This window comes from Odontomachus brunneus, unplaced genomic scaffold, assembly GCF_010583005.1.
Source record: "Odontomachus brunneus isolate Ranch 3 - 2012 unplaced genomic scaffold, Obru_v1 Obru_scaffold_129, whole genome shotgun sequence".
NCBI classification, from domain to species: domain Eukaryota; kingdom Metazoa; phylum Arthropoda; class Insecta; order Hymenoptera; family Formicidae; genus Odontomachus; species Odontomachus brunneus.
In genome coordinates, this window is record NW_022639579.1 from 455,850 (window position 1) to 476,739 (window position 20,890).

A 20,890-nucleotide genomic window follows, 5' to 3' on the forward strand; every position below is an offset into this window, starting at 1 on the left:
CTCTTGCAAAGATTCTGGCGTGGTCTCATCCGTTTATCGACGGAAAACCTCAATGCCTCTTTGTTGACGCCCAATTGATATCTTAACTTTAGTCTGAATAATATTGTTTCATAGTTTCCTTCGCAACACTAATTGTAACTTGCGATGAATAAGAGAAGTTCAATTACAAAAGACCCAATAGTTTGGTTGAGGAGAAGGTCTCAATGTATGCACATAAAAAAGAATTATGGCAGCAAAAATCTGTGTGTAGTGGCTAAATCTTGTAATATATGAATATTAAAAAATATGGCTGCCAGTAAATAGCAACAATAGCAAAAGTTTTAATTTGAGCAGCAAATTTTTAGTTACAACAATAAATTCATTGTCAACAAACCATGATCAGCGATGAAATCTTTTCTTCCATGCACGTTTAGAAAAAGCCTGGAATAGAAATTCCTTGACATATGTTATAAATAGTGAAACTATATTATTCAACTCCGAATTAAAGCTAAAAATATATCGCATCAAATTAGTAAATATTTATTTGATGTACTAACAGCATATTTATTTAAATCTAAATTATTTTACTTAAGACAATATTTTTTTGTTATTTGAAAAATATTTTACATTAGTGTAAATAAATAGTGCTGTAATTAGCACAAATAGTGTTTAATAATTAAAAAATAAATATTTACGATTTTTTAGGTGTTCTTTATCTCAGTATAATTAAAGAAAACGTTTTCGGGCCGACGTATCGCATTACATACATAACGATAAGGTTTGTACACAGAGAAGTCGCCCATAATGTCTCGTATCCCCGGCCCTCTTCTTTAATCGTCAGTATGTTAAGGGTGCACGACGAAGCGGTATATTACTCGTTTATAGCTTCGTGGCGCGCCGATAAAAATTGCAACAACAAACATTAACGACGAAACGGAACAAGGTCGTCGGTAGAGAGAGAGGCCGCTTCCGAGGTATTAATCACGTCGGAAAAACGGAAGGCGCCTTTAAGAAGACGTCGCCGGCGCCGTTATCGTCCTAATCGAGACACGTACAGCCGCGAGAGATATGCGTATGTATGTGTGTGTGTATGTGTGCGTCCGCGTGTATGTATATGCATATACGCGCGTGGCACTCGTGCATCCTTAAGCAGCGAGTAGTGAGGAAGGAAGGAGCGCGATGATAAAACCCCGTGGCGGCCTACAGCCGGCAATAAATGTTTCGTGGCTCGTAAAAATGTTATTGCCTTCTGTGCGCGGCGCGATACCAGAAGACAGCGCGCGAAAGCGAAGGGGGACGCCAAGGAGATAGAGACACTCGCGCCAGAACCCGGCCAATTCGTCGCGTACGCTCGAGCGCCGACGAACCTGCACAAACGAGCCGTGGAGTAGCGAAAGGGAGAGGGAGTCGTCAGTGAAAATGAATGAATTTTTTCGCACGAATCACCGGCTTTTTGCGCGATTGCGCGCCTCGACGTGAGATCTCGGATCTCGCTCTCCATGGAAGATCACGGGGGTTGTGGTGAGTTTCATTGAGTCAGTACACACAGAAAAATACATATCGTATTCATCAAGTAAATCTTGCTTGCTTTCAAATATTTCATAAGTTTATATGTCTACAAATCTATTATAACCTCGTCATAAGCATTGCATTTGCTCAAAACACATTCTGAATTCTAGTAGCTTTAGTTTTCCAACCAAGAACATTAAATTAAAACAAAAATTTGAATTACTTACTATATAGAATTGAACCAAGTTCTTCGAGGAAGTTTTACAATATTCTTGTAAAAGAAATAAATTTTTCTTTTGAGCACGTGATAATTTCTTTCTAAAATTTTTAATAAATATATTTGAAGACTACTATCAAAAAAATATTCTTTTCTGAAAATATCCATTACTTAAAAGTAGGAAAGTAAATCGTTTTTCTTAGCATTAAAATGAGATTTTTCTGTGTGAAAGAATTCCGCGGTTCAATCCTTGAGTCAAATTTTCATTTGGTCACACTCAACGGAAACAGATTGCTTATCAACTTGATACATGACGATTAATTAATTTTGATTATCGATTTGCCGATTACTTTAGCCAATGCGCACTCAACGCTGGTTTACCTGGTTCATCGAAAAGGAAAATCGTACCCAACAAAATTTTCGACTGACTCAACGCGATCCTTCGACTTTACTGAACGGAAAGAACAAACACGATTTGTTCATATTCTATTTTTTTTTTTTTCGTTTAACTGTATAATCGAGATCACGTAATTCTTGAACTACCTGTCTATGATGAAGGTTTTTCAGTATACATCTAATCTATTAAGAAGATACTTTAAAACATCTCTAATCTATCAAGAAGGTACTTCAAAACACATAGAGAAAATGCATTTTTATTCGCTCGACATTTCATTCGCGTATCGAATGTCGAGATGTGCCTGCTGAAAAAAGGGAAGAGGAAATAGCTGGCGCCCGAGAGCGCTGGAGAGCTGCGTGCGCGCACCAAACTTGGACCGTGAATAATTTAAAAATGGACTGCGTGGTGTGAGTCGATTTATTCCGCGACTAGGAATCGCCTATTTTCCGCTCGAACGGTCCGTTACACGGGAACCCGCTACGCTTATAATGCATACAATGCAACACACATTGGTCAGACTTGCCGGGGCACGTGGGCTAAACGCTTCGGCTCGAATGTCCTTAAGGGAACTCGGAGAACTTGGCTCGGAATATCGCGGGGGGAAAAGAAGTCGCCGCGGCGAGTGAATGAGCGAACGAACGAGGGAACGAACGATCGACACACCTCCCTTGTATGTAATCCGAGAAATGACATTCGTCATCGCGAGGTCAGGCTATTTATCACGCTCGCAAGACAAATAGAATGACAGCGCCCGACGGAAGTGAAAGATCCAGGAAGTGTTATGCACGATATCGATAACGCGACTTTCGAGAGCGCACGCGCGACTGAGCTTTTACTTATAAATATTCTAGTGAGTTTATTCTAGGAAACGCGGAGGGGAGGGGAGGATTTTTATAAATAACAAACGATACGAGGCGGTGCCCCCGTCGTTGTTTTGCAACGTGGGGAAACAGGATCGACGTAGTTGGCGACGAAGATATCAGAAGGGAACAAACTCTTACAAAATTAGGACAGAAAAGAGATCATAAAAACCAAACGTTCCCCCGACATTCAATCGCATAACAGACAGAATGCAATCTCAGGAGCGATATTTTTTAACAAGAAAGTGCACGAGAGGAATGCCGAAATTTCTCCAGATCTTTTAGCCGACCCTGATTCCCGGTTATTATCACTTTCATTGATTATTTGAAATTAAAACTCCCAATAATAAATAAAATCCAACAATTATATATAATAATAATTTTTATTTTTAACTCGAAACGATATTAATGATATCCCCAAGTCTCTAATAGAGAACTGGATGAGAAACACTGAAGGGGTTAAAACGGGGAAAATTCGCGTCGAGTTCCTCGGGAAGTTATCGGGAAGTCTCACACCGCCGAGACACGGCACCCCGCGCCGATTTCATCCCTGCACGATGCTCCCTTCCAAGCGACGGCCCCGCTAATATCGCCGTTGAATCTGTCGCCGTTCTCCCGAATGAATAACCCCGCCGCGAGGCTAATAAAATTCCCCGCTTGCCAAAGTATTGTCGCTGGCGTCGCCTGCACGCGTGCCTCGCCCGCGCGACAGAAGATTCCCGGCTGATACGGTGGCACGGGATACTGTCTGTATAAAGACACATGGCCGAAGGGGCGGGGAGGCAGCGTGCACGGTGGCGCGTCGCTTCATTTGTCTTTATATTAACGCCGCTGTAACGCCGTAACGGCGTTATGACGACACACAACTGTGCGCGTCGGCGTCTACACCCCCGCGCGGAACAACTTTTTTCACTCCCCCGCGGCCCTTTCTCGCCTTCTTATAAACGCGCTGCCGTTTTTACGAGGAAACGCAGGAGAAGCCGGCGGCGTCGGCGGCCCGGAACTGCCCCTGATTCCAAATTATTACTCGCGCGAACGTCGCCGGGGGTGGCGTCTCCCCCGGCAAATTGCGTTTCTCATACCGCCGCGCTACGGAAGACGCACGCGGATCATCACCGGAGATAAAGAGAGAAGGGGAGGGGGAACGCAAATTTATTTACGTTAAAAAAATATCCACAACCGGAAAGTATCGAATTAATTTTTTACGACGCGCGGATATTTCGCGGCGAAAACATGTACAAAGGTAAAGTCGAGGGGTAGAGCTATACGTGGTCGTGTTAGTCGCTTTGACGTTTAATAAAACACATTGAAGTTGCGGCGCGCTCTGCAGAGCGTAGCGATATATAAACGGATCGGCAATATCACGACACGAGAGCGCAAAAGCGCGCAAAATCTCGGTCGCCTGGCGAAGGCGCATCAGCGCGATAATTGCGGGCCGAAGTTTCCTAGTGCAAATTCGTGTTGCTCGCGGCCGAACTTTCGGATCTATAATAGACGCGAGAGGGAGAGAGAGAGAGGCGGGGACGCCCTTCGTGTCTCTCTCTCTCTCTCTCTCTCTCTCTCTCTCTCTCTCTCTGTCTCTACTCTCGATACGACGCAGCAACGGTGGCGACGGGATACGTCGATATCTCTTCGGCGTAGATACGTATAAGCTAGTGGCAGGTAACTTGCAGCAGCGCGGAGAGAATAAAGTTTTCTACCGCGCTCGCGCGCGTATATATAAAGTAATACCGATACGTGAGGTCGGCTCCTTTCGCGCCAGGGGCGGTATTGGATGGCGGCTCCCAGGGGTTTAATTTCGCGCCGAAGGGTGGAAAATATTCACGGTTCCTTAAAATCCGACGAGCCTGTCTCTTACGAGCTCCCTCCGGGGTGGCGTTACGCAAAACGGTCACTCAAAACACCAGGACACCCCTCCCCTACGCCTCCCATTTCTCGCTTTCGCCTGTGGCAATCGTTTTTTAAACCATGTCAAACCCACGGTTGTTTTTCACTTCGTCATACACGTGTACAATATCTCATTATATAATTAAAATTAATTAACGGGGAAGAATAAAAATTCCTTGTCGTACACACAAAGGAAAGAAAAGTATTCGCTGTGTACGTAACGAATTTTACACGATATTTTCTGTCTCTTGCCTCTTCTAATCCTAGTCGAAATTTTGATCTTACTTTCGACTTTAATATTCCATTTAATGTCTACTTTGAGGCTTATCTGCTCTAAAGCCTGTATCAACCTCTTTTGATTCTATTCCATTTAACGTCTACTTTTATCTACTCCAGAGCCTATATCAACTGCTTTTGATTCTATTTAATCTACAAACTTTGCCGAAAGGTTCTCTTTGGGACCTGCAAGCGGTACTTTGTACGTTTTCTGGCGTTTAGAGGCGCTAAGGAGTAGGACATTAGTTTCCATTTATATTAAATATACACTGATCCTTCAGAATAGACAGATGTTAGAAAATTTAGGTCGAAAGTAGAGCTAAAATTCAGCTCGGGAATTCCTTGGAATGAAATCTCACTCGAAATAAATAAAAGGTATATATACAAAGGTATATAGTACAAAATGCTGCCACTCGAAATGGCAAGAGTAAACGTCTCATTCAAGCTTAGGGTGGATTCTGTAACTTCACGAGAATAACTATTTCAATCGATTAGAGTGAATATATCTCTCTGACAGTGGGAGTACATCAGATTGATACTCTTCTATTTTGAATGAAGATAGACTAAGAGAAAAATACTTGAAAATTTGTTTGCGGGACATAAAGTGCATTTCTGTGAAGTAAAATCTATTTCTATGAAATAAAGTTCATTTTTGTGAAATAAAATTTATTTCTGCGAATAAACTTCATATCCCGCAAATAAATGTTCAAGTGTCTTTTTTTCAGTGCATTCACTCTCGACGACCCAGAGAGTCGAAGAATTCACTCTACGTGACTGAAAAATCACTTGAATTCTTGAGTGATTCGATGCTCACTTGACTTTGCGAGTGAAATTTCACTCCAAGAAATTTAAAGAGTAACTTCGGCGATTTTGACAGCCTCGCGCTTATCGCAGTGCGCTTGTGTTCGGTTTCAGTCGATCCGGTGCACGGTGAACGGCTGCTCCTGCGAGTCCTTCACGCCGGGGAAACGTCACCTGCGCTACTGCGAGAACTGCCACCACGGCTGGGTGCCTCACGGTAAGTCCGAATTGTCGATACGACCCACCTATCTAACCTCCGATGTGTAACGCGCGCTCGATACGATATTTCGAATCCGCGCTTTTCATCCGCGCACATCTCTGTCGAGAAATAAAAACAGAAATGAGGGGCGTGGAACGACCGGGAAAAACGATATCGCGGGAAGATTTTCCCGGAGATATTCCGGCCGCGCCTGGTGTCGCGTGACCGCGCGGTTAAACGCAAATTTTCCGACTGTCAGCATACTTCATCCGACGGGCCCTCAGGGACGAAATTCAATTTTCCGACGATGACCACCGCCCACCCCTCGTTGGGCATCGCGGCCGTGCGCCATCTCTTTGTAGAAACCCGCGCGCACACACTCACAGTACACGCACGGATGTACGCGCGTATGTCCGACGATATGAGACTCCGGGAATACTTTATGCCCTCGTAAGTTCCTCTCGAATGTGTGCGAAGGTGATCGGCCGGCCGATCTCCTCCAGCCGGTCGCCACCCCGACATCGTCAGGAGCTATCTCGACACGCGTGCACACACGTACCCTCGCTAGTACACACGCGTTCACGCACACGCGTCAAGCCGCGCGTTTAAAATTCCGCCCGCCTGACCCGCGATAGATTGGACGCGGCGCGGCATGGAATACATATCAATTTCGGGCTTCCTTCCGCCCCCGGTCCCGCGGGGACGCGCTTGCATTCTTTCTCTTCTCCTCGCCGTTCCCGCGGAACAAAAGGTGTCTCGAGCTTGCGAGCGCTTCGTTGCGCAAAAAGGCGTTGCGTGAGCGGCGAGCGCGGTGATTATTTTCGCGGAGAGCAATTGGGTCCTGCTCGCACCGGCGGTGTGCTACTCGTCGAAGGCGGATTAGAGCGATTAACGTAACGCGTTAAGGCGAGGTGCATAATCGACGAGATATTCGAGCAGCCGTACACGCATTTATCGCCAGCTCGCCCGCCACCCTCCCCCGACTAATGCGCCTGCGCCACTTATTTTGCGTAAGTTTTGCACGCGGCCTCGAGTGCGTAATCGCAACGAGCGTGTAACAGCCGGTTATTAGCAGCCCCGTGATCTTTGCCCGGTGTCGGCGATGGGAACATCGACGGGTGAGTGAAAAAAAGCAACGATTCCGTTGGCGTATCGCGCGCGACCTGGACTAGTCGCGTTCGTTTCCGACGAGAAATTGGCGTTTGCAACACAGCAGCTAATTGCCATTTTGATGATTGCTCGGCGTCGTTTATCTCACGAATTTTGCATATCGCGCAAATGGAATTCCGAATTCGACTAGCGTGTTCGATTAATGGCGCAGAGTAAAAGTACCAATGCTTGGACACTAATAACATCTAACTCTGGACATTTATCGTTTCGGTCATTAAATATGAATATTTAAGCTTTTAATATTGAAAATACATGTACATACATTGAACACATATATTATACGTTAAAAGTTGTAAGAAATACTCGCACTGAAACACCAAAACGATAAGATTGTCCGCTGGACAAGTCTTAGATACCAGCGTTATCAGTGTCCAGGCATCGGTATTTAACTTGCGCCTTTTAATTCCCCTTGATTCCGGCGAGAAGTAGAGTCAAGTGCCTCGATTGCTGTGTCAAGCGTGGAACTAGGCGGAGAGAGGATTGTTAGCTGCCACCGGACGGCGCGGCGACGTGAACGAAATCACGAGTAGTGCACTGACAAAGGCCTTTTTAAATTGTAATGAGCTGCCAAAGAGTGAATTATGTGCCGTCCAAGTGCCATCGAGACGAACCCCATCCTATAAAACCCCGCGGTACACACGCGCGCATGTATATATGTATCCCGACATCCCTGTGGCCGCGCCTCGGCCACCCCACGTCATGAATATATTTACATTGATCGGCCGTCTCGGCATTTTTCATTTGGCTCGTCGTTGTGTCGGACGAGAGCCCGAAGTGTGTCCATCCCTTCGATACTTTATTTATATCGACGGGACGTGTCTGTCTTTTTGAGGGCCGCCACTCTCCATGCAGTTTTCATCGGGAACTCGCGTATGAGCGATGAATCCGGCCCGACGCTAATGATCCTCCGCCCGTTCCTCGCCCGAAAATCCCTCGAGTTTTTAACAAGACGGCTTCCCGGCTCGCCCGTACTCGCGAGATGCGTTATCGTGCGCACGTGCATGCGAATCGCTCGAAGCCCGTTCTGCGCGGCAGATATCTCTTAGCGCATAATATAAATGGCTCTCTTTTGGTATTCAAACGTCCCGAGTCGAAACTTCGATGCTACTTTCAACCTCAATATTCCATTTAACGTCTACTTTGATACCCTAAAGCCTATAGTCAACCTCTTTTGACTCCATTTAATCCACTAACTTTACTGAGAGATATTTTTTAGAACTACAAGTGGCATTTTATGCATTTTCTACCATTTAGAGGCGCTAAATAGGACTTCAGTTTTTATGTGTATTGAACATACTTTAATCCTTCAGAATATACAGATGTTGGACAGTTTAGGTCGAAGTAAAGCTAAAACTTCGACTTAGGGTCAGTCAGTCCATGAGAACCAGAATTATGGATATTAATGTATAATTTAATCACCGTCTATCGTTTTAACTTCATTCCTTAAGCTAACTTTATCGATGATAAAGATTTTTGTCTCCGACAAAATATGTGTTTTAGATATTCATTTTAAATGCAAGTCATTTGCCAAGAATTTCAGCGAGAAGGATCTCATACGTCGAGCAAGAGTCCACGAAAAAATCTTGAAAGTTGCTTCTCGAGTCGTTTCAGAAGAAAAGTCGTCCAATTCTTTCAAGCTTATCGACGACTAGCCGACGAAAATCCGCATAAACGGTCGCGACCGCGGGACGCAATCTCGTCCTTCGATTAGATCCAAAAAGGAGCACCTCCGGGCGCCGGGTTGCAATGAAGCGCACGCGCCATCACCATCGGCAACGATCGAGGAGTAACCTTGCGAGACCATTACACGCGGATTAACTTAAGCCGCGTTTTATGTACGTACATACAATGTCCGCACGATAGAATTCCCTTCTTCCCCCTCTCTCTCTCTCTTTCTCTCTCTCTCTCTCGTCGTTTGGTAAAAATCGCGGAAAGTAGATGCGCATCTAATGAAGGGTTAGAACGGGCAGCACGGGGGTACAGTTACGCGATTAAAGCCTCGATGTCGAAGTATATAGGGACTCTCTTTCCACCGCGGCGTAACCTCGGCGATAAGAGGATACGCGCGTACGTACTCTAAATTCCAACGCCCTTCCTGGTAATATACGGCCGAGCAATTTAGCGTACACCCGTAGAGTGCGCGAGAGGCAAGAGAGTTTTCCGAAGTTCGCCTTCAATACTTTACGTGCCTGCGCGAACCGGTCATCTCGATGTTCGCCGGTCGGTCGGTCGTCCACAATCTAGTCCAATTAAACGTTTTTCACCGCGCGCGCACGATCGTCTGTCCAGTATTCGGTTTACCGTGCGTCTTTTTAGCGTGCCGGGCGTGTATATCGCGGCGGAACTCGAGTCATAAAGCCATCGATTACGCTCCGTCGATAATGAGTAGTATCCTTTATTACCTGGCCCGGCGTATCCATGCGAGAGGCTCCCTTTTTCTTTCGCTCTCCTTACTCTATCTTTCGTTCCAACGATCGCGCTAAGAGCCGATCGCGATCTCTCGCTAAACTCGCGTTGACAGATGCGATTAGTATCGCGTGCCGATCGGACAACGCGTCTCGCTCGATATCGCCCGAGATGGACGCTCCGAAGCAAAAGGAGAAAGAAAAGCAGATAAATAAGCAGCACTTCCGTCTACGGTGATTAATCCTTGATTTCTCAATCTCGGGCAATTGATACACCGCCTTACATAGCGTACGCCTTACGTATCATCGGTCACGCGGCCATTCGATCGCGCAATTATTATTGATCACTCGCGATTTATCAAGTCTCCCGTGAACAAGGGAGAGGGTCGCTGTTGTTCCCAAGATATCTCCTCCTTCCCGTCTACGAAACTATGTTTAGTTAGATTCTATCCCGAGAGTCAACAGAACAACCAAGGATATCCCCATTTCACGTTTCGCCTAATGCGAAAAAAGGAGCCAGAAGACGACGGTCGGTCCGGGCTCTCTGCTGACGAGAGAGAAAGAAAGAGTGAGAGAGAGTCGAGCAGAAGAGGAACTATGCAGTTACGAACGGTGACAGGGTTGAAACGCAACATCTGCGCCTCCATCTGCACCTCTCACGATCGGCAGCTGGCGGAAGGTGAAGGCAAAAGGGCCCCGCGGGGCCCCGCGAGGAAGACGTCGAACTTTGGCCCGAGCAAAAGGGATACGTCTCGGCGCGTGCACGATAAATCATTAAAAAGGCGTAGCCCGGAGTGACGCGCGCCGCCGTTAATAAACGCGCCACCAAACTGTGAATTACGGCGACCGACCGACCGACCGACCGGCCAACCGAATGAGCGGGGGTTGCGCTCGCCCCCCGTCGTCTTTGTTTCACGTCGGCCTGTGACCAGGCTCCACCGGCGGCGGGGGATGATTTACTTCCATTTCGCGAGACACGCACTCGCTATTATTTATCCGAATCCTTCGTTACGACTATTCGGATTTTAATTACAACGCGCGCGACTTTGGCGGAATTGGTCCTTCGAGATCCTTATCTCTTCTCGCTCGAAACGGACCTGTCTAGTCCCCCTAATTGCTCTTCAGCGACTAAAATTGGTGCATCTTGAAGATCCACAACCGCCGATTACGATACAAATCATTTAAAACGTCAATTTTGTCCTCCCGATCGTCTTCCTTACATTGCACTTAATACGCGTGCATTCGTATAATATTCTGATCTTGAGTATTACAATATTCCATATAGTCGGCAACATAAAAATTTCAACACATTTTCTTTCTAATAACTACGTTCAGCAGAGAAAGTTCCTTTGTAACTATCCACAAAATCCGTGAATCTGGTCGGTGTATGATCTTAATCTTGGCTAGATCTAACAGCATGTACCAATCAGATTCACGAATTGCACAATAGTTGCAAAGCTTACTTTGTCGCAAACTTTGCGAGCTTTTTCTACTGTACGCAACCAATGTTTGGAATAGATGAAAATCATCAGAGCGATCGGGCTGTCACCTGTTCTGAAAATCAAACTGAAAAACATTACAACTCCTTGGTCCGTAACTCAACAGACGTTGACGCTCGTTGTCATCAATTTATCTTTTACAGAACTCTAAGTCTCCTAAGACGAGAACATTTCGATGAATCAGCGAGATGTTCGCGTCACCGTAATGACGTTCATAACGCGAGCGCGTTTCATTAATGCTTCCATGGCGAACGGGGAAGGAGCTCGTGGGGTGCATTACGCGCCATTAAGAGCGTCGAGTCGCGCCTTTTAGAGCCTAAAACACGGGCCTATTTGTTCTAATACGAAACCGATGCTAATGGCGATATATCACAGCCGTTCCCGACCACCCTCCCGATCCGCCACCGCCCCCTCTCTCCCCACCCTCGCCTAGGAAACGTCACCATGAATCACAACCGAGATGCTAATGTACCAATTTATCTCGTCCCGACTTTATTAAGACTTACTTTTTCTCGGCGCGAAGGGAACGAAAGACCACGGCCTTTCACGCTCGTCTCGTCTCATCTATCTGTCTCTCTCTCTTTCTCTAGCTCGTCCGGGCTTCAATTTATACATCTGTGCGTGTACTATCGCGCGTATGTATGTGCGCGCGTGTGTTTGTGTATATACGCGTAAAAAGAAGATCGATATCGGGCGGGCGAGAGAACACCTATAGGCAGCGCCAAGATACGGACTGACAAATTCCCGCGACGGAATACACGCTCGTAAATCATCGTCCGGTTTGGCGGGCCGAAAGAAAGATGACGAGGTCCTCCTCTTGGAACTCTTTGAAATTCCAGCGAGTGTGACGCGCGTCCGCCCCGCCGCGTCGCGTCATTGTCTCATCATCGCCGTATTCTGCAGCGCAAGACCTCGCCGTCGCCGTCGCGACGTCGCAACACGGATCCATTAACGAGTGCCCGAGTGCCGAAGATAACTCGCTAATTTCGCGGAGCGTGTGCGGAGATCGACACCGTACTGCGCTCGAGAGACGGATGAAGCACTACCGTGGCGAAAAGGCGCTCGAGCCGAAGATAGAGAAACGCTGGTCCGAATCGACCTATTCAGTGATTCCTAGAATCTCTTTAACCCTCGATATACCATCAGCCTCCATTAAAGAGCCAATTTTAGTTCCTAATTCTTTTTTATGCAATTCTGCCTAGTTGGATCGATTGAGACTTTTGTAACTTTTATTCTTTTTTAGAAATGCAAAGTTTTTTTTTTAGTAAAATCCAAACTATATAATACGATGTACCAGTATATAAAGATCGAAATGCAACGCTCATTTTCACGACTATCGGATGCTTTTCTTGGTCGACACACAAATTACCGCAAGCCTATCGACAAGTTTTTAAACTTTGTGAAACTGAAAGACTGCATTACCGACGATAGTTTAAGAATTTCCGTTTCTCCTAGCAATTTGTACTCGCAAATCTCCGAGACATATTCGAATATGGCAGTCTCCGACTGATTGTTAATTTTGCACCCTTCGTGCAAATAAGCAGGTCTGCGTCGCTTATCATTACGAGCCTCGTGGTTTTACGAGTGTACGCGGAATTAACCTGAAAGGCCGCCGTGAATTCGCACTCCCGGCGATTATCTCGTCGATAGGTGGTAACACTTGTCGAAGGCGAGCAAAGTGCATCGGCCGACGGAAATAGCTGCCGGGCTCTGCCATATGGGCCGCGGGCCGGAGTGTCGCTCGATAAATCCAGCGAGCATACAGATTTGTCACGCGCACGAAAATAGATGCGGAATAAGCGGGAGAAGCCGCGTCCTCGAAAGAGAGCGGCGCGACGAGGAAGGGTGGCTCGGCGAGAGCAAGACCGGCCGATATCCCGAACACGCGTGTCGGAAGGAGGAGGGACGGGACGCGAGGGGGCCGACGGACGCGGTTGGTGGGCCTCGACGTCGCCCGCGTAAACACGGAGGCGCCGCGGCGCTTTACGACGCCTCGGTACCTCGGCCGCTGTTTAACTTATCCGCGACTTTCTGGCACACAGGCCATTTTCGCCTGGCCGGCCGCGTAACGACGACACGCGCGACGTCGTGCCCTGCCGACGTCGCGACGCCTCTCCGAATGCGGCCGGCGTTGGCTCGCGCGACGGAAACGTCGCTCGAAATCGCAAACATGTTCGAAATAATCCGTCGTCGGTTATCGTGAGCGAAATGCACCGACTAGGGTGACCGTCCCGAATCTTGCGGAAATATGAAAGCCCGATTGTCGACTCGGTAGATCTCGAGGTCCCAAAAAAAACACTAGACGTCATTTGTCCCGATTTATCGCACATAACGCGAAATAATATTAAATTTTTTTATTATATATTATTTGTGTGATGAGAGGAGAACGTGTAATTTATATTGATTTTTCATTGCTTTTATATATTCCGTTGATAATCACTTTTTTATTTAATTTAAAGAATTTTATCAGTCTAATATTGGGGGACTAATAACTTATATTAAAAAGTAGTAAAAGTTTGATATTGACGTTTTGTTTGATATTGACCTAATGATAAATAAACATTTTACTCGTCTAGTAAACATCGGCTATCAGTAACGCACCACTGCTGCAATTTTCTACCCAACAATGCAAATGCAATATGACGCGACTGTTATGTAATATCTACATTGTTGAACGAGAAATTATAACATTGGTGTAATATTAATTGGTGTTTACTGGGTTACCTACGTGTATCTGATTTATACAACCTATCTATTTTAAGAATTAATATGCCAAAATATACCTATATATGCCTATATATAAAATATGCCTATATATTTTATAATTTGACATATCAATAAAAAAGTCCCGATTTTTTTGGTTGTGTTGCGATTTTGAAGGTCGATATCTCGAGATTAAGACCCGGGTTAAGGCCGATTAAGAGTTGGTCATGGAATTGCCAATTGCGAAGTTGCGCGATCTCTTGTGTGTGTATGAAAAGTCTGTTGTTTAAATAACAGCTGACAAAGTTGTGTGAGTAGCTGTCGGATTGTAATTTCATGAGAATTATTGTATCTCGAGAGACTCGTAATCATAGAGAGATAAGACGTCGACGATACGAGTCGCGAACTCTCGGCGCGTTAAACCGAGGTCAGCGAGAATTCTCGAAGGGACGAGACGCGCAGGGGTGTGACGCAACCTAAGGGCATCCGCGCGTCCCATTGACGCATCGTGGTGTGGATCCGCGCGCGCGGCAATTCCCGGGATTAGGATTAAATATTGATGGCGCCGGCTGATACAGATTAATGTACATTCGCGGGCACCTCGATCTAACCAAGTCGAGCGTTATTTGTCTCTCGTCCTCCGTCAAGCGAACCGTATACTTCACCCCGCCTTCCTTCGTCTTGGTCGAAGGATGAGGAGGGGATCCTTGATTACCACCTCGGACGCGGCACGGATTGTCGAGTCCTCTTATCTACACCGTTTCTCTCTTTATCGTGCCGACCCCTTGTCCTTACCTCACTACCCTTCGCCCGCCAACTCGCTGTCCCCCCGTTAGCCGCCCTAGCCCGTCCAACTTCGGTTATGATGAACGGTGTCGCTGAGGGAGGCATTTATCCCGAGATATACAGCGTCCTGGGGGAATCTATTAGCGTGGCCCTGGATGGATGCGCGTTTATTTACCCTCGCGAGATAACGTCGAATTATCTCGCGAAGAGCAAGCTTGCGAGAGAAAGTCGTTCTCGTGGGCGCCTCGCGGCTCCAGAGGCTCGACGAATTCTCGCACCGCAGCGAAAAGGCCAAAGCCGAGGACAGGCGTAAACGAGAGAGAGAGAGAAAGAAAGAGAAAGAGCAATAGATAAAGGCAAGGGGGAAGTGCTTTCAGCAATGCCAGCCGCGAATCTCGAAAAATCCCGGTGAACTGCCTGCGCGAACCCGCGCTTTCCCGCGAGATTAACGAGCGCGATATCGCGCGCTAGCGCGCACGGCCTCGCCGAGAATGCCACGCGTAATCGGTGCCGTGATCGATCGATTGTATGATCGACGGACGAACGAAAGGCGAGAGCGCGGTCTCATTGCGGAAGTGCAGCGTGACGCGACGCGACGCAACGGGAAGGGACGGGGAGAGTCGCAGGGTCGATTAAAGAGTGCTGCGTAACGAACGTTTCGGCCGCGTTCGTTCGTGTAATTAATGGCGGCCACCGCGCCGTGTAATAATCGGTAATTACTCACGGTAATTAAATAATGCATTTATCGCGATGCGATCGGCCGGCTGGGTGGCCGCCCCGAATCGACGGACGGGTTGTGTCGCGCGCCCGCCCGCTCGCGGGGGGGCGACCGGCCAAGGGGGAGAGGACGACGCGTCTCCTCCACGAACAAGGGCGATAAATCTCGCCGGGTTTACTCCCGCTTTGGCGACTTGCCCTGAAATTCGAACGTGCGAGATAATACGCCGTTGAGCGCAAGTGCTTCCCGGCTTCTCGTGGAGTCCTCGCTGCGCGGATACTCGGGCCCCTCATTTTCCATACAGCCATTTGACGCGCCGTGATTTAACGTTCGGCCGCGACTTCGACTTCCATTTGCCTAATGACCGGTTTCACCGGCGTCCGTTAACTTTATCCTCGGCTGAGATCACGAGAAACTCTTCCGCCGCGGCTCAAATCCGGAGGAAAGGGAGAAGGGTTGAAGCCGAGTGACGTCGAGCGTGTCATCGGTTGCCCCGGTTGCTTGGGCAGGATTTTACAGTAAGAGTTACTGTAGGATTTTGTAGCCGGAGAATAAATTAACATTCTGCAATAATTCTTTTCATTTCATACTTTGAGAATTAAAACGCATCATTAAAACACTTGCTAGGTTTTATTGCTAGTGAAATTTACTATGTTTCTTAGCAAGATGGACTTTGCGAAGTCTATTATATATTATATATGGACTATCAGACATATAGTAAGATTGAAAAGAAATTGTACGAAAGAGAAACTATAATATTCTTCGTGTAACGTAGTGCGAATTTCGCGATTCCTGATTTATCAAATTCGCAATATTGTTTCGTGTAAGAAGCGACTGCGACTACCTACGCTACTTGAGGTGTCTACAGCACCAATTTGCATTGTTCCCGGCGTGAGTGCTCTCAACGCCGCGAATTTGCGCAACGCATTGTCGGGTATTGAAACACGAATCGGCCGCATGTAAGCTCGCATTGAGGAACAAAAAAATGAGCGGCCGACACCTCCGCAGCGTCTGGTTCTGTCTAGCGAAACGCGGATTAGTCTCCGCGATATCGGGGCAAACAAATGGCGCCATTCTTCCGAGAAACCACTTCCACTTAATAACGCGGATAACCCCGGCGTCCGTTTTTCATCCGTAAAGACGTCCGGCAGCTCCTCCTCGCGCATTTGTCAGTCGCGGTCAGTTTTTGCAAGCGTCGCTGTTCGTGATCGGCCTGTCGAGGCCGAAAACACCCTCGCCTTCCTGAGAGGAGATCGAGGAAGCGTCTTCTCGACAGAAGCTGGCTCACCGCCGGAATCGGCGATTATTTTTTCGTGGAATGACACGAGATGCGCATCCCCCTCGTCGGATTTTACTCTCTGAGGTCCTTGAAGCGGAATTTCACAGAAAACGAGTGAGAATTCACTCAAATCGATCATGAGAATATTGTCCTCAGAATCGCAAAGATAAATGTTCATAGCGGATTCTGACTCCATATGAAAAGCTAAATTTACTAGGATTCAGAATGTATTTCGAATAAATATGATGCTCATGATGCACTTGTGATTTATGGATGTATGAACTTGTGAAATACTTGAAATAACATGTATTTGAATGCTGTATGTGTTTCTTTTGTATACGAGTGGAAAATGATTCAGCTACGTTTATTTTTCGTGTGAAATTTCACTCCAAGATATTTAGAGCGGTGGTCACAATCAGATCGTATATTTAAGATCGTCTTAAGTTCACCTTCAGATACTGTATGGATCATCTCACTGGCTACAAGGGCTATTTGAAATAAACTTGAGACAATTCTAAATATAAAATCGAGCCATAAATATCAGCCTGAAAGAGGGAGAGAGTATCTCGTCCATCTTCATAAATCAATAAGGACAATCGCGTCGATAGCAACAAAGATCAAGCAATCGCGAGAGCGTCAGAATTCTCATCGTCAAAGACTCATCGTCGCGTCATCTTACGAAAGCGAACGAACGAACGATTTCGGAACAAAGCGCTGTTAACGGGCGAGAGGGGACGAAGGGCACGATTGTGCGGCTGCCGAGTGCAGCACGAGACCGCAGAGAACGAGAGGAGAGGATGCGGTCAACGGGGTCTCCGTGAGATTAATGTGTCGCCTCCTATCGCCGGTGATTGACAGCCCCGTGACCGCGACAAAGCGCCGACGTCCGGGCGTCCTCCTCGCCGGGGGGACCTCCTCGTCGTCGCGTCTTCTCGTCCTCTTCGTTCGCAAGCACCAGCGACAGCGGCAACGTCCTCGGGAACGAACGTCGCGGAGGTGCGCCGCGATTACGGCCGCGACTGATGTGCCCGACGGGCCTTATTGAAAGTTTGGCACGCTCGTTTTACGCACGGAGAGAATTTTCCTCCAATAATATACCGTGACTGCATCGCGCGGCCGGGACGTACTCAGGGCACGAAGATTTATATATCACAGCAATAGTCTCAGCAATTCACTCAGATTATTTATTTTAATTAGTAATTTACGCAGATTATTTATCCTCATTAGTAATTTACGCAGATTATATATATAGAAATTTTTTAATCAATAGCTTATTTAAACACACTTAAAGTGAATCAGTAACAATGTTTCCGATTGAACCAGCAAAAGGATGACGGATTCACCACAATAATCAGTGAATATACACTGATTTTCGGCGGAAACTTTATTGCTTCATCGTATTTCTCATTGATTTTGGCAAATACAAGTAAGATCTCACTCTGTGCAAGATCTGTGATAAATGAATTCGTTAGTTTTTGCGCTTGTGACGACGAAATTGACGGCTTCCACGCACCTTGCGTGCAATGACACTATCTATGCTCACGAAATGTATCAATAAAATGAAAATAATCGCTATATACACACACACACACACACACACACACACACACACACACACACAAAGTGTCTTACACTCTCCTCCGGGCATTTTGTGGTGATGTAGAACAGATGTAGGTTGAGGTGAATATAAAAGTCCTATACCGTTTTACGATATTCGCAATAATTATCGAGATATTAATTGTAGAAAATTTGTGAATGATCATGCAAGATATGGTAAATGAGTTATAATAGTGACGATTGCCATCGTGTACTTATACTTTAGGTCAAATTGAACAAAAAAGTCCTCTATCATTTTGCAAATAATCACATAAATTTTTAATTATTAATTAAAGAAGATGAGTGCATTATCACGCAAATCGTGCAATAATCTTCTTTAATTAATAATTAAAAATCTATGTGATTATTTGGAAAATTGTAGAGGACTTTTTTGTTCAATTTGACCTAAAATATAAGTACACGACGGCAGTCGTCGCTACTATAACTCATTTACCATATTCTGCATGATCATTTACAAGTTTTCTACAATTAATATCTCGATAATTATTGCGAATATCACAAAACGGTATAGGACTTTTATGTTCACTTCAACCTGTTCTACGTCTCTACAAAATGCTCGGAGGAGAGTGTGAGACACTCTGTGTATATATATATATATATATATATAATTAACTGATTCAAGCAGTGAGATCTTACTAATTGTAGTGTTATACTTATGATTAAACTATCAAATTAAACTATAAGTGTAGTATTTCAGAGAAGAATACATTGATTGTACTTTAGAGAGCATTCTTAACGTGACAATATCTAAAAATTCACCACACGTCCAAAGATAAATTCCCGCAATTCCTTTGCACGTTTCGAACGATATAACATATCCTAGCCGATCGAACCAACAATAATGGTGCATTTTTACAGTTACGAATGTGATCTTTCGGAAAAATTTCTACGACGTACAAGAGACGTTTTTCGTAATATTATTCTCGCGAAGCGATCACGTTCGAAGCACATTCCAACCTTGGATTTCGAGCGACCTTCCCTCTACGCGGGATTCAAAACTGTCTCGCGATCACGCGGGATTAATTATGATATTTTCAGACCGCTAACGCGCCTGTCCCTCTGTCTCCGGCTCTCGAGGTCGACGAAAATACGCCGAGATATAAAACCACGGGGTTAATTACACGAGAACGTCGCTCCGCGGAATTAGTACCCAAGGAGTTTCCCATCAGCCGGAGAAAAGTTTCGCGAACAGGTGGAGCATCGCTTTCCAGTCGATCCCGCGGGTCTGTCGGCAATTAGCCGGGGCGGGTCGCGGGGGTAATTAGATGAAGGTTTAATTGCAGGCGCTGCCTCGTCGTAGCTCGTAAACGAGAAAAGCTCGCCTGTCTCCGAGGTGCAATTCCCCGCATATTTACATCCCCCGCGGGACGCGAAAGGGCCGCGGAAAGGGATATAAGGGAAGCTGGCGGGGATGAGGCGGCAGCACGTCGTCGTCGCCGGGGTGAGAGAAGGCGGCGGCGGTGGCGGCCCCTTCCGATGGTTTTACCGCTCCCGCCGGTCGTCTTAAAAGAAAGGGTTAATTAAAAACAACAAAAGCTATCCACGCCATTAGCGGCCGTTTGTATGCGCCGCGTTATAGCGTTAGCGTCCGGGGCTCTCTTTCGACGTACGACCTCGACCTTAACGAGGTTTGCGCCGAGCCGGGGGACCGACCGCGCGAGGTCAACGGCGATGAATCGAGCGCGGCGCGAAGAACGCCCCGATACGCGAGTCTCCCTCGGTCGTCTCGTTCCTTCCTCTTCGATGAGACTGCACTTCTGCGAGAGGGGCGGGCGGGAATGGAGTGCGAGGCGGAAGGGCGCACACGGAAGCGCCGTGTCACGAGCCGCGGGATGTTTCGACGTCTCATGGACAACGTAATTGGACCGGGAGCCGCGTTACACCCTCAATTTGGCGATCGCAGATAGCCATCCTGATGGCTGAGCCGGGCCACCGTTACCCACGATGTTTAATAGTGATTTAAAACAAACTAAGGAACTTTATTGTAATTTCCGGCCCTCGAAATATCAGATTTCTTAAACTTTCGCTAAGAGATCAGATCTCGTCAACTCCGACAGCAGTCTTTGATATTATATGACAATATAAATAAAAACATCCTATTATATATACACTTGTATACTATATTTTTAAAACACATACACTCTGAGAGAAAAAAAATATCTAAAACTTGAAAAAAAAAACATATTCGATGAGTGTTCTAATAACATTTACTTGAATTTAAATTCTTTTACTTGCTGAAGTCGATGACGAACTCAGAAAATATCGATAACGCGGAGATTATTGTCATTAACACAATTATGCTATCTTTCTCGTACTTCTTGTACATACAAAACTTATGTATGTTGCTTTATTTTACTATATTCATCGCAGAATGAATAACCACGCATATATAGAAATTTTTCTGCAAACTTTTCCGATATTCTTAAGCTTCAAATACAGATATAATATTCTTCAAAATTTTTTATTTGAGGCATCTAAAAATTTTTTATTTGGAATTTCAGAAATTAGAACAATAAACAATTGTCTTCATAAAAAGCTAAGATTGTAAAAAAATGTATATTTTTTTATTTTTAAAAATATTTTACCGA

General features: G+C 46.0%; 2 protein-coding genes across 4 annotated transcripts in view; one reads left to right on the top strand and one right to left on the bottom strand.

Moving 5' to 3' along the window:
- LOC116849950 overlaps positions 1-20,890 on the bottom strand; it is a 416,487-nt gene that overhangs the window by 367,800 nt on the left and 27,797 nt on the right. The window lies entirely within an intron of this gene.
- LOC116849943 overlaps positions 1-20,890 on the top strand; it is a 336,196-nt gene that overhangs the window by 113,108 nt on the left and 202,198 nt on the right. For all 3 annotated transcript variants that reach the window (XM_032827638.1, XM_032827637.1, XM_032827636.1), the window contains exon 3: positions 6,041-6,143. In XM_032827638.1, coding sequence (XP_032683529.1) covers positions 6,041-6,143 — 103 coding nt within the window. The remainder of the gene's footprint in view (positions 1-6,040; positions 6,144-20,890) is intronic.